General features: G+C 25.9%; 1 protein-coding gene across 1 annotated transcript; it reads right to left on the bottom strand.

Annotated features, from left to right (window-relative positions):
• Window positions 1-217: 217 nt before the first annotated feature.
• Window positions 218-5,338, bottom strand: LOC113363219 (3-hydroxyisobutyryl-CoA hydrolase, mitochondrial-like). Its single transcript, XM_026605704.1, has 6 exons — window positions 4,981-5,338; window positions 4,629-4,788; window positions 2,403-2,576; window positions 2,050-2,327; window positions 497-641; window positions 218-436 (listed from the first exon to the last, which is right to left on the bottom strand). Exons 1-6 carry the CDS (start codon window positions 5,206-5,208, stop codon window positions 291-293), a joined length of 1,131 nt encoding a protein of 376 aa, XP_026461489.1. The 5' UTR covers window positions 5,209-5,338; the 3' UTR covers window positions 218-290.
• Between the last annotated feature and the right edge of the window lie 10,520 nt (window positions 5,339-15,858).

The raw sequence follows: 15,858 nt of genomic DNA, 5'->3' as shown, positions 1-15,858 counted from the left end.
TTTGTAATTAATCATTTCTGTCAAGAAAGAGAGTTCATGCTCTTAACAAATATCTTAAAATATTATAGCCCTACAAAAAGTGTTCTAAAATCAAGTATTCATTATTATAAGACATTTTTTTATCATTCAAAACTAAAAATTATTTCAACAGATCATAAAATATATTTCATTTTACTTACAAAATTTCATAAAAACAAGGCACCATCTCCTTCTCCACACATTTACACAAAAACTATTTACACAATTAATTTATTTTACCCTTTGTGACCAAGACCAAAATAATTGGAATTTCATTTGGAAGAATCCACAAGTTTGAGTTCCTCGTCCAATGATAATCTCCTGAAGAATCTCTCAATGTGATCCTCTGTGATTACTTCTAATTGATGCGGAGTCCATACTGGTTTGTTGTCTTTGTCTATTAATCTGGCACGAACACCTAAAAGGATAATAGAAATAATAATAAAATAAAAAAAAACTCAACAAAATTTATCTTTACCTTCATGGAAGTCTGGATTTTGCAAGGAATGCACTGCAATAGTGTATTCCATTTGTAAACACTCGGCAAGAGATTTCATTTCTGATCCTCTTTGCAATTGTGCGAAAGTTAATTTGAGACTTGTCGGCGACATTTTTTTAATTGCCTGCAAAAGAGAAAAGACATAAGTATATATATATATATAATATATATATATATGTATTGGACCTGCCTTCGGGCAGACTACCATTTATTATTATTATTATCTTATATATAAAAATGAATCGAAAAATGTGTTGGTAAGCGCCTAACTCAACAACGTCTGGACCAATTTGGCCACTTATTTTTTTAAAATATTCGTTGAAGTCCAAGGATGGTTCTTATGGCGAGAAAAAATCGAATAATTGCCGGGAAAAACCCTAAAAACAGCCCTTTTCTTTTTCACATACAAACGTTTTCTAACTAAAACATAGAATCATTTAGAGCTTTATTGCTATTATACAAAGTTCATATTAAATTACAAGCACTCACTGTATACTCCTTCTAAACGGTTATTCAGATTTTGACAAAATCTTTCTGAAGTTTGTTAAGTTAATTTTCTAGGATGTATGTGATTATAAAGTACTGGGATGTATGTGCAATATTGTAGAAATAAATGGAAAAAAATGCAAAAACGACATGTCATTGTTGCATTGAAAACAAATATAAACTATCATCTGCCAAAAATTTCAATTTACTTATGAGCCTAGACAATATTAGAATATGTATAATAAATTTATGATTATGAATAAGAAAAATGAAATGTCTACAATACTATTGCCGAAAAGCAGCTGAGATGTGCCAGAAATTAAAATAATATAAAATACACTATATGTATGGCAGATTGAATGATACACATATGAACAGGATATGACAAATTAATTCACTTGAAATATGAAATTAAGTATTAATCAGGGCCCTTTCTACTTTTAATGCAATGCATGTGAAAAACACGAGTGCACGCCTTAGGGGGCGCCAACACAAGTTCGCATATTAAATTTTCAATATAGTTTTTTTTTTCAATATATAATTTCTTTGCATCTTTAACTAATCTTTCCACGATATTTATAAAATTCGTAAAAATTTCACTTTATAACAACAAATGGGAAAGTAAAGATAAATACATACATTTCGGCCCTCACGATATGGATTAGGAAAAGTTTAAGATGCAATTTTGGATATCTTAAATAATAAAAAATTAAATTAATTTAATCCAACATGAAGTACCAGTGTTATGTTATGGTTATGGTTATGTTATACCGTTTAAAAGACTTCAATTTCCAATATAGTGTGGGCATTGAGACTCATCATTTTATTTAAAACAGTTCTACATTTAACACCGTTCATATTATAAATGTATATGCATTTTGGCGTGAAAAGTAATTTTTAAAAAAAAAATATTATTTTTAGGTAAACGGTAAATATTAGTATATTATATTAAAAAATTGAAGACATGAGTACAGGACGTCTGTTGGGTCATCTAGTATATATATATATATATATATATATATTTATTATACTCAATCAATTACTACCTTCAATGTATTATTAGCCCATTCGCTATTATCATCCTCCAGTTTCCTAATAATGTCTTCGACAGTGGGTGCAGTAAAGCACTTGTTAATCCTGTCCAGAACCGGTTCTAGTTCAAAAGGTATTCCATCATTGATCTGGTATTTGTCCAAACACTTGTCAACATCCTCACTGCTTCGACATTCAGTCAAATCCAATTGGAGGTCGTTCATGCTGCCACTGTCGCAGTAGTGGGTGGCAATGCCTGCTTTGTAGACATCGCTGCCCTTCAGACGATGACCTGGATAAAGGATATAGATTAGTCTTGTAATATCAAAGTAATGAGAAAAGTGTTTTAGTTTCTTTTTCTATTTACCTGTCAGGCCCAAGTACAATCCTAGTTTTCCTTGTAGGCGTGGCAAGAAGTAACTTCCGCCAACGTCCGGAAATAGTCCGATGGCCGTTTCCGGCATTGCAAAAAGAGTCCTATCGGTGGCCACTCGGTATTTTCCGTGAACAGACAAACCGACACCTCCGCCCATTGTAATACCTAAAAAGCAAAATAAAATTTATAAATGGTTATGAGTTGATTCGGGACATTTTTCTATAATTCTTTAAGAAGCACAAAAATTTTTTTCTGAGCAGTTTTTTAAAGTTTGCTTAGCAAATATACTATAGTTCTGTAATAACAGTCTTATGCACTTGATAAGAATATTTTGTATAAAATTAGTCTGGACTCACCAGCCTAACACTTAGTGCAAGTTTGTATATAAGAATTTGGAACATTTTTCTATATCTATTTATTTAAAAAAGACCGAAAACTTTCTTCAAGACACTATTTTATGTAATAGTGTCAAAAATGTAACTTAAACTGACTTATTACTGCAGTGCTATACGAAATTACTGCATGCTATACAAAAAATTTGTATAAAATTAGTTTGACTAGTCGTAATGCATTGTACTAATTTGTAACATTAATTTAGGACATTCATTTACATTTCTTTAAACAACTCAAAAATTTCGTTCAGGGCACTTTATTTCCGTTAGATTAGCAGAAACTAGATAAAATTTACATCAATTCCATGCAAACTGTCTTATATACTGCTATACAGAAGTTTTGTATAAAACTAGTCGGAACTCTCCCCAACACATAGTGCAAGTTTGTATATAAAAATTTGGGACATTTTTCTGTAATTATTTAAAAAACTCGAAAACTTCCTTCGGGACACTTATATTTAGCTGTTTCAGTAGAAACTAGATAAAATTTACTACAGTTCCATGTAAATTATCTTATATACCACTATACAAAAATTTTGTATAAAACTAGTTTGAACTGGCCTTTATTCATAGTGCAAATTTGTAATATATGGATTCAGAGAACTATGTTTATTTAAAAATCTCAAAAACTCTCTTTCAGACACTCCTTTTTAGTTAGCTTAGCTGAAACTAGATAAAATTTATAACAATTCCATGCAAACAGTCTTATATACTGCTATACAAAATTTTTGTATAAAACTAGTTTGAACACGCATAGAGAAAAATTTGCAATATATGAATTTGGGACATTTTTCTACATTTCTTTAAATAACTCAAAAACTTTGTTCTGGACACTTTTTTTTCAATTAGCATAGTAGAAACTAGATAAAATATTACTACAATTCCATTTAACAGTCTTATATACTTTGATAATAAAATTTTAAATAAAAATGATTTGAACATGCCTTAACATATATATGTATTATATATGAAGCATATATATGAATTTGGAACGTTTTCCTACATTTTTTTAAATAATTCACAAATTTCGTCTAGAGCACTGTATTTTAGTTAGCTTAGCAGAAACTAGATAAAATTTACTACGTTCATATATGCAAACTGTCTTATACACACTTAAACAAAATGTTTAAATAAATTAAATGCAAACTCGTCTTTATATACTAGTCACTTTTGTCATGTGAATTCAGGACAATTTTTTACTTTTTTTTAAATAACTCAAAAACTTCTTTCTGAACACTATTTTGTAATAAACTTAGCAGTAACTATGTATAATAATAACTATGCATAATAAATGTATCAGAAATGGTCTGTCAATACACGATTAAAGTAGAATAATTTTAAAATATAAGGAAGTAAATGTAATTTCAATATTTTGAGACTTTTAATAACTTCTTTTAAATGATCTGAATTTAATATGTTTAGGTTAACAAAATTATATAATTTTCATATAACATATTAACTATAAATTTATTATCTACTCATAAATGTCATTAATTTGCACAGTTAAAATTACAGTCACATATAATGGCCCACCACAAAAAACTTCAATAAATAATTGATTTACTGATGACTAAATGATTCTCTATAAAATATTTCCTTATTATGAAACTTTGGATCTCTTTTAGAATAAATGATTAATTGAGTCATGTACCTTCTTCATCAAGTATTTCTTTAGTACGTTTTTTTTTATTTTTTTATGATCATGTTTCAACATATTACAAGATCATGTCTAGCAATACATTATAATGCAAATATTATTTGCATTTTCTCCTATTTTTTAAATGTAAATCATGATTAATTAACAACTTGTCAATATAATATTTACCGTCAATTAAGGCCACATAAGGTTTCTGATAATTTCCAATCAAACAGTTGATGGTGTACTCAGTTCTGAAAAATTGTGCTCCCAAATCATCGCCAGCCTTTCCACTCTCGACAACTGCTATAACATCACCACCTGCACAAAAGGCTTTCTCACCAGCCCCCTGATAAATATAAATATAATAAAAATACTAACATCTAGGAATAGATACAAAATATCATACCAATGTTAAAATGTAATTTCAACATTGTTTATAAATTTATACCAGGTGGTTTAAATAATAAGTTATATAGTAGTATAGTATCGGATGAAGACTATATTGTCCTTTTAAGTTAAATAAATCTTTTACCCTCACCCTGATAATAACAAGAGCCTTCTCCCGTTCCCATTCCTTCAACACTGGCAAAAGCTGTCTCACCATCGACAGATTAAGAGCATTCAAAGCCTTCGGCCTATTCAAAGTAATAACTCCTACATCCTTAATACTTTCCAATAAAATCTCATCACTCGTCGTCGTAACCATGAATCTTTTGCTCATTTTCTTCACATTGCACAAAGTAATTCTTTTGATTTGGGAGAACATTTTTCTCAGATTCCTCTTGATCTGACGAATGGTAAATGACTACTAGAACATATCAGAGTCTTGGGTTATACGGTTACGTAATAAATTTATCGTTTAACAGTAAAGGAAAACATTAAATATTGTTTTTTTAATTAACTGTATACATGTTTGACCTTTCAGTAGACGTCACTGTCAAATTCGAGCGATTGTTGAGACATCTAACGGTGGTGGGATGAAGTTAAAAAACCGCTTTTTTCAAATTCAAAATTTAACACAAAAATATTTTCAAATTTTGACAATTTCATCATTTTGTTTTGAAAATTAGATAGATCTAGATGACTTTATTTTAATAATTTCATTGTTTAGTAATAAAGGTTCACGTAGAGTTGCAATCAATTTTATTTGCTATGCATATGGAAAAGATATGATAAAAAGCAAGAAATCAGGTATCAATTCAATCAATAATTACCAAAGTTGAGAATAAAAAAGCCACGTTTTGTACAGTCTAAAACATTTGACAGCTCTCTCAAAAAAGACTTCTTGATAAATTATAATACTAAAATTATTTCTTTTTGTACCATTACCTGCGTTACCTTTTTGACCATCCTTAATTCAGCATATAATTTCTTCTGACGTATCAATATTTCTTGGCATTTAAATTAATAATAATTTAAGTTGGTCTGATCACATTTTTAGTTTCCAACTGTTTTCTCTCAGTTCATTATAGCAAATTTTATTCTTATATTGCATACTGTTTTTTTATTTCGAATGATTAATTATGCAGTAAATGGCAGCTTCATTATAAATTTAATGCATTAGTTTACCTGTTAACAAATAGAATTTGTGCTTTTATAAAAGATGTATTTTATAAACTTTATAAAATTATCTAGATTGGTTTAAGTAGAAAGATTGTCATTAATCAATAGTAGCACCTAGGTTGCTTAAACATAAAATTTATGCCTGAAATGAAATTGTCTGGGTATTTCTTATAACATTTTTCTTGATTCAATTATAAGATCATGATAAAGTCGTGCAAAATATCTTCAAATTGTAGATTATATGCCAGCGAGTAAAAATATCCTTTATAGATAACTCATGTTTGTCTTTCTATAAATTGTGTCCTGATTATATTGTTCTGAGTAAACAAATTGTGCTTAATATCTTCATTTAAACCTAAATATAATAAATAATAGTTTATTACATATCTGGCAATATAAATATTTATAATATAAATAATTGTGCAAAAATAAAGATGATTTTTGTGCATATATAGATGTAAAACTATCGTTGTACTAAATACTAATAAGTTTTCAAATAAATTAAGTATTTATTAACATACCCATTGCATTAATGTTTTAAATTTTAATAATTCTCTTGATTCAATGATGAAATTATGATAAACTTGTGTAAACTATCTTCAAATTGTGGATTATTTACCAGCAAGTACAAATATCCTTTATAAATAACTTATTTTTGTACTTTTGTGAATGTCATCTTCATAACAAGGGTTGTATGGAGTATGACATCTTCATTTAAACCTAAATTAAATATAATTTTGTTATAAATTCAATACAGTTCTAATAATCTTGCAAAGACAGAGAAGTTTAGACAGTTAAATAATTATCGTAGTACTTAGTACTAAATTTGACTAATTAATAATGTATCCATTGTATTTCTCAATTAGGTTTATATACTTCTCTTGATTTAATGATGAAATTATGATAAACTTGTGTAAATTATCTTCAAATTGTGGATTATTTACCAGCAAGTACAAATATCCTTTATAAAAATGTATTATTGTACTTTTGTGAATATCATCTTCAGAATATGGATTGTATTAAGTATAACATCTTCATTTCGATCTAAATAAGCATAATTTCTTTATAAATTCAATATAGTTATTTTAAATTAATAATCATGCAAATATATATAAACTTCAGCCAGATAAAAAATTATCGTGGTACTTGATACTAAATAAATTGACTAATTAATAATGTACCCATTGTATTTATCAATTAGGTTTATATATTTCTCTTGATTCAATGGTAAAATCATAATAAATTCATGTAAATTATCTTCAAATTGTGGATTATTTACCAGCGAGTACAAATATCCTTTATAAATAACTTATTTTTGTACTTTTGTGAATATCATCTTCACAATATAATTTGTATTGAGTATGACATCTTCATTTAAACCTAAATATACACAATTTCATTATAAATTCAATACAATTCTAATAATCATGCAAAGACAGAGAAGTTTAGCCAGATAAAAAATCATTGTGGTACTTAATACTAATTTTTAAATGAATTAAGTAATTATTAACATATCTATTGCATAAATGTATTAAGTTTTTATATTTCTTTTGATTCAATGATGAAATCATAATAAACTCGTGTAAATTATCTTCAAATTGTGAATTATTTACCAGCGAGTACATATATCCTTTAAATAACTTATTTTTGTACTTTTGTGAATGTCATTTTCATTTCATTCATTGTATTGAATATAATATCTTCATTTAAACCTAAATGAGCATAATTTCTTTATAAATTCAATACAGTTCTAATAATCGTGCAAAGACAGAGAAGTTTAGCCAGATAAAAAATTATTGTGGTATTTAATACTAATTTTTATATAAATTAAGTATTTATTGACATACCTGTTGCATTAATGTGTTAGATATTAATGTTTCTCTTGATTCAACAATAAAATCATAATAAATTCGTGTAAATCAATTTCAAATTGTGGATTATATATAAGCGAACAGAAAAATACTTGATAAATAACTTATGTTTGTCTTTCTGTGAATTGTATCTTCATATCATGGTTATGTTATTCTGAGTACTCATTTTGAACATAATATCTTCATTTTCACCTAAATAATCGTATTTTCACTATAAATTCATTATAGTTATTCTTATAATTAATAATCGTGCAAAGATAGAGAAGCTTCTGTGTGCATATGTTTAAATATAGAGAAGCTTATGCGTGTCGATTAAAAACTATTTCGTACTAACTACTAATAAGTTTTTGAATAAAATAAGTAATTATTAACATACCCATCGTATTAATGTATTAAATTTTTACCAGTTTATCCAGTGAATATACATATCCTTTATTATAAACAATATAACACCTTGCTTCATATGTACTTCTACGTGAATTTTGTCATCATAAACATGGCTATGTTATTCTCATTACTTATTTTGTACATAATATGTTCATTCAAACCTAAAAAATCATAAATTCATGATAAATTCAATGTAGTTATTCTTATAATTAATAATTGTGTTGAAATATAGAGAAGCTTATGTGTGCATATCAGCTTGTTGCCGATTAAAATCTATTGTGTACTGAATACTGGCAAGTTTTTCAATAAATTTATTAATTATTTGCCTACCTATTGTATGGATGTATTACATTTTTACCATTTTATCCAGTGAAAATAAGTACCCTTTATTAAATAATATAACACCTTGCTTTATTTGTACTTCTATGTGAATTTTGTCATCATAACATGGTTATGTTGTTCTGAGATCTCACTTTGTACATAATATTTTCATTTAAACCTATATAATCATAATTTTGATTATAAATTCATTGTAGTTGTTCTTATAATTAATAATTATGTGAAAATAGAGAAGTTTATGTGTGCACATATGCTTGTTGCTATGCTGATAAAAAACTGATGAAAAACTATTGTGTACTAAATACTAATAACTTTTTAAATAAATTAGTAACATACCTATTGTATTAATATATTAGGTTTTTATGTTTTTGTACTTAATAAACACAAATAATCATATTAAATTTTTTGAATAATACTTGTTGCATTTACAAAATGGACGTTGGTACAAGTTTGACATAAGGGAGAAAGAATTGGCCTAAAAATTTAGAAAACATATTATTTTATATTAAAATATTATTTTAGAGTACTTAAGCAATACGTATTTGATTTTTAATAATAATAATTAATATTGAACGTGTATTAATTTAAATTGTGCAACAATTTAAATTACTTATAATGTTGGTGACTCTGCAAAAATCTTGGCGTACTTCACATTGTTGTCATTTCAAACCAAAAAAAATATTGGAAAATGTGTAAATAATAATAATTGGAAAATAAATTGGAATTTATATATTTATTAATATAATTTATAGTTTATATAATATAATAATGTGTTAATTTATATCAGTAATAAGTTTACGAACGTTTTTTACCATTTTGGCGCTTGTAAAATTAGTGTTTGTAAATGCGGTTATGATTTGATTGTCAACAAGTAGATTTACTTTGAAATTTTCTTAATTAATAAGTAAATTATGTAGTTTGTTGTATCATGGATTTATTTAAAGTTATTTTCAACTAGTGCCAGTGTGTAGTTTTAATCATTTAGTTTAAAAATGTTGCAATGTAATTTATGTCACTGACAGATACAAAATTCAAATTGGTGCAAGAAATGTGTTTTAATTAATGTGTGGGATTGAGATTTTGCATATTTATTGTGTAAATCATGATGTTGTTCTTCATTTTTGGTGTGGTTTCAATAATTTGTTTCAAAAATTCAAAATTGTTTGTTGCTGTAGTAAATTCAAAATCAATTCTATTAGCTGTTATAATGCCTAATTTCTGAAGGAAAAGTGCTTAAAAGCGTGCGGAATTGTATTTTAACTCAGTTTATCATATTTATCAAGACATTTCGCCCATATAGTCTGATTTAAACAGAAATTTCGAACGGGATTTATGTTTTCCTTCAGGGAATGTTTCCTTCAGCATCCGCGCCGCCATTTTGAATCCGTGCAACAGCTATTAAGTTAGCTACTAATCAGCTCGCAGCTCATTAGCGCGTCAGCCTCCGAACTGTCAACACCTCCGCGCAGTGCAGTGCAAAAAATATTTAAATATTATTATTTTAATACAAATCAGTGTCTAAAAAGTGTGTTCCTGTGTACAACGTGCATTTAAAAAAAGGTAAGTGCTTCTATTTTGTATTATTTTGCACAAATATTGCGTTTTAATAACACGACAAGTGACGCCGTTTGGTTCAAATGCCAACGACGTTTTGCGTGTTTTAAAATGTCGTATACGTCCTTTATTTGTTCATTTACGATAAATATATATATGTTTATTTGATATTATTGCACTTTTTCCTATTATTTATAAAGATTTTTGCACTTTTTTGCAATTTAAAATTTGTGTTTTTGAAAAATCCAAGATGGCGGCCATGAACACAACCGTTGGTTTTGTGCTGTTTTAAGCAATACAATCGTTTCCACGACATATTAATAATAAAAATTCGATACGTTTCGATCTAGTGTATCTATTCACATATAAAAAATGGTTCGGTATAGATTTTTTTTGCAAAAAAGCAAACTCAAGTTTTTTGGTGTTGTACCGAAAGAAAATGGCGGCTCTTAACTGTCAACTAACAAAAGTTTGAATTCAAATTTTAGCAATACAATCGTATCTGCAATGATAATAAAAGTTCATCAGCAAATCAATTTCATTTCACGAACTAAATACAATTTTGTATGATAATTTGAAATTATTTGCAACAAAAATACTAATCAACCCACTCTTCTTTTATCTATGAATCAACCTTCCCGTTGAATAAAATTCTGTTTATTATTTTTCATTATCATAAATTCTTTGTATTGAACAAAAATTACATACATTGTTAGAAGATCTGCTCCTATTTCTATTTTAATATTTTAATTTTATGATGAATATAGCAACGATATTATTATTTAGACGTTTGCTGTTTTTATTATATTTTTGGCAACGATATTATAAATTGGATGTTTGCCATTTTTTATTATTTTTAAAGCAACGATATTATAAATTGGACGTTTGCTACTTTTATTATATTTTTGCTGTTTGCTGTTTGCTGTTTTTATTATTTTTAAAGCAACGATATTATAAATTGGACGTTTGCCATTTTTATTATATTTTTTGGCAACGATATTATAAATTGGACGTTTGCTGCTTTTTTATTATTTTTAAGGCAACGATATTATAAATTGGACATTTGCTACTTTTATTATATTTTAAGCAACGATATTATAAATTGGACGTTTGCCACTTTTTATTATTTTTAAGGCAACGATATTATAAATTGGACGTTTGCCACTTTTTATTATTTTTAAGGCAACGATATTATAAATTCGACGTATGCTATTTTTTATTATATTTTTTGGCAACGATATTATAAATTGAACGTTTGCCGTTTTTTATTAAATTTTTGGCAACGATATTATAAATTGGACGCTTGCTATTTTTTATTATATTTTTGGCAACGATATTATAAATTGGACGTTTGCCATTTTATTATTTTTAAGGCAACGATATTATAAATTGGACGTTTGCTATTTTATTATATTTTTGGCAACGATATTATAAATTGGATTTTTGCTGTTTTTATTATATTTTTGGCAACGATATTATAAATTGGACGTTTGCCAGTTTTTATTATATTTTTTGGCAACGATATTATAAATTGGACGTTTGCCATTTTTTATTATTTTTAAGGCAACGATATTATAAATTGGACGTTTGCTATTTTTTATTATATTTTTGGCAACGATATTTTAAATTGGACGTTTGCTATTTTTTATTATTTTTAAGGCAACGATATTATAAGTTGGACGTTTGGTATTATAATTATTTTTGGCAACGATATTATAAATTGGACGTTTGCTGCTTTTATTATATTTTTTGGCAACGATATTATAAATTGGATGCTTGCTGTTCTCAATTAAAATAAAGTCAACAATAATTAATTTTATTACTATTTTAAATAGTAATTCCATTTATTAATTGAAGTCTCTTTTAATTACAGATATGAGCCATCATCAGGAACAATGACATTAAAGTAGATCCTTTGGAGCATTCGAATTGGAATTTCAGTAGTCGTGGACAAAAAAGGTATTGTAAAAATATTTTTTTCTTCTTTAAGATTATTGCCTTATTAATATTATTTTATTTTTATATGCAGTAGATACTCTGCAAGTATTATATCAAATTATTAATTACTTCTGAAAAGAAACAATATATTTTTCAATGAATAAATATAGTTTTCAAATAAATTTGAAAATTAAAAAGCACGGATTATTTTGATAATTTTTAATATAACAAATTTTTTAACATTACTTTTGTAATTATTATAATTATATATATATATATATATATATATATATATATACAATATAGTAATTTTTGCGCTTAAACATTAAATAAATTAAATAAAGACATTAAATAATACTTTGCAAATACTAAATCTTCTTTTCCAACCATTGTCCAAGATTTTGAACATTAAAAATATTTTAAATTCTTTTTTAATCTTCTCATCGAAGTGTTATGGTGTAATTCTTTGGCAAGTGAATTTTAAACGATCCTCGAAGTGGCTTTTGTAATTGTCTGAATTTGTTCATGTGTGTAATTCATTGCAAAAATACTAATTATCATCAAAATACTTATATTTTGATAAAAACTAACTTCTTTCCAAAATACCCAGAAGTTAGATTAAATAGCTATGTGCAGTTTTGTACTGTAATGTAACTTTTCATTTGTGGTGTCCTTACACAAATCGTGTACTTATGCATCAACCATTTCAGGAGGAAATGGTCGGTGATGAAATTCACCACACTTAACTTATAAACTAATCTAATAAGCATAATGCAAAAAGACTCCAAAAGAAGTGATTGAAGACACTCAAGGGAATCCTTCGTTAATCTCAATCCAGGAAAAAATGAACAAGGAAACAATTCCTATGGAAAGTACGATTGGAGTTTTAAACCTTTCCTAAGATGAACCCTAACAGTCTCGAGGTTGTAGCTCTTGTATATATATATATATGTATGTATGTATATATATATATATATATATATATATATATATATAATGAAATTGTGTATTTATTTTTTAATTTTCAATTTTTAAATTAATTTCATTATTAATAGATTTAAATAAAAATCAAGTTTATATAACATAGTTGTGATTTCTAGATGAATTATCAAGATTCTAAATGAATAATCAAGAATGTAGATGGATAATCCAGATTCCAGCTGATTATTCCAAATTGTAGACTAACAATTGGAATAAATAATACTAAAGTTTAAATACCATTAATCGAGATTGCAAACAATTAATCCAAATACTAAAGAAATAATCAAGAATTTAGATGCGCAATCCAGCTTCTAAATGATTTAGTTCGGATTCTAGATAAACAATTGAGATTCTAAGTAAAGAATAGAAATTTTATACCATTAATCTAGATTTCATATGAGTAATCCATGTTTTAGATGAATTGAATCAAAAATCTAGATAAATTCTAGATAATTATGCAGATGATCAATTAAGATTGTAGACGAACTACATTGTAGATTAATTATTCGATTGTAAATGAATAATCGAGATTCTAAATGAATTGGATTCTTAAATTAGATTCTAAGTAAGATTAAATTCTCAAATTAGATTCTAAATAAGATTTTTTACTCTTGCTTCTGATCATGGACAATTATTCCAAATTCTACATTCTAAAAGAATTGGATTCTTAGATTTGTTTCTTAATTAGATTCTAAATAAGATTGAATTCTTAAATTAAATTTCAAATAAGATTTTTTACTATTGCTCCCGATTGTATACAATTATTCCAAATTCTACATTCTAAAAGAATTAGATTCTTAGTTTAGTTTCTAAATTAGATTCTAAATAAGACTGAATTCTTAAATTACATTTCAAATAAGATTTTTTACTATTGCTCCCAATTGTATACAATTATTCCAAATTATACATTCTAAATGAATTGAATTCTTAGATTAGTTTCTAAATTAGATTCTAAATAAGATTGAATTCTTAAATTAAATTTCAAATAAGATTTTTTACTATTGCTCCTGATTGTATACAATTATTCCAAATTCTACATTCTAAATGAATTGGATTCTCAGATTAGTTTCTAAATTAGATTCTAAATAAGATTGAATTCTTAAATTAAATTTCAAATAAGATTTTATACCATTGCTCCTGATTGTATACAATTATTCCAAATTCTACATTCTAAAAGAATTGGATTCTCAGATTAGTTTTTAATTAGATTCTAAATAAGATTGAATTCTTAAATTTCAAATAAGATTTTATACCATTGCTCCCGATTGTATACAATTATTCCAAATTCTAATTGAATTGGAATATTAGTTTAGTTTCTAAATAAGATTGAATTCTTAAATTAAATTTCAAATAAGATTTCAAATTCTACATTCTAAAAGAATTGGATTCTTAGATTTGTTTTCAAATTAGATTCTAAATAAGATTGAATTCCTAAATTAAATTTCAAAGAAGATTTTTTACTATTGCTTCAGATTGTATACAATTATTCCAAATTCTACATTCTAAAAGAATTGGATTCCTAGATTTGTTTCTAAATTAGATTCTAATTGAAATTAAATTCTCTAATTAGATTCTAAATTAGACTGAATTCTTAAATTCGATTTTAAATAAGATTTTATACCATTGCTCCTGATTGTATACAATTATTCCAAATTCTAAATGAATTGAGTTCTTAGATTAGTTTCGGAATGAGATTAAATTCTAAATAAGATTCAATTATTTGTCAATTATTCCAAATTCTAAATGCTAAATGAATTGGATTCTCAGTTTAGTTTCTAAATTTGATTCTAAATAAGACTGAATTCTCTAATTAGATTCTAAATAAGATTAAATTCTTAAATTAGGTTCTAAATAAGATTTTATACCATTGTTCCTGATTATAGACAAATAATCAAAATTCTAAATGAAGAATCACAATTCTAGATGATTTATCCAGATTGTATCCAAACATCCGAGATTCTAAATAAATAATAAAAATTTCAAACCATTGTTCTTGATAAATAATTGAAATATGAAATAATAATTATTATTTCATGATAACATTCTTAAGAATTTCAATCCAATTCATTTCATATTTATTATCTTGATAAAAACCTGAAAAATATTTATTATTATTCATCACGGTTTGTTTATAAATATACAAACTTAATGATGAACATTATTATATCCTTTAGATATTGGATTAATATTTTTAACGAAGGAGAAGTTTATGTTTTTGTAAAAAATTTGGCAACATAAATTTTATATATTAATTATAAAGATTAGGTTATAACTTTGAGGTTTTATGTAAAAGAAAGTCTTTTTTAAGTAAAATAAGGAAGGCTTTTTTAAAATATATATTTGTTATATATTTGAACATAACCTCAATTACAAACAAAAACTAAATAATAAAAAACTAAACTTCATATATATTGTTATGTATGAGGCATGAATACTTCAATAAAGGATATTTGTGTTGAAACACAAAATGAAAAACATATTTTAATTAATATACAAAAGATACTTATGATAATCCTTTGTTGGAAAATAATTTGCTTGCAACACATATCCTTTTGGCACGTACACTTTTAAATCAATCCATGTAATATAAAGGATATATACATATAAATACATATAAAATTTATATATCTATCTATATATATATATATATTATATATATATATATATTTATATTACATATATACAATTATATTTCTATATATAAACTCCATTCTGTCAGTCGAATGTCCTACGAGCGCCAGTCTAACACCATCTATCGTCCCGTAAGCACACCGAAGTCCTTT

Source organism: Ctenocephalides felis, unplaced genomic scaffold (assembly GCF_003426905.1).
Source record: "Ctenocephalides felis isolate EL2017-DRISC unplaced genomic scaffold, ASM342690v1 CF-g0.4_SCAFFOLD_00845, whole genome shotgun sequence".
In the NCBI taxonomy this organism is placed as follows: Eukaryota; Metazoa; Arthropoda; class Insecta; order Siphonaptera; family Pulicidae; genus Ctenocephalides; species Ctenocephalides felis.
The sequence above is the reverse complement of the archived record's forward strand: the minus strand, read 5'-3'. Positions and strand labels throughout refer to the sequence as shown.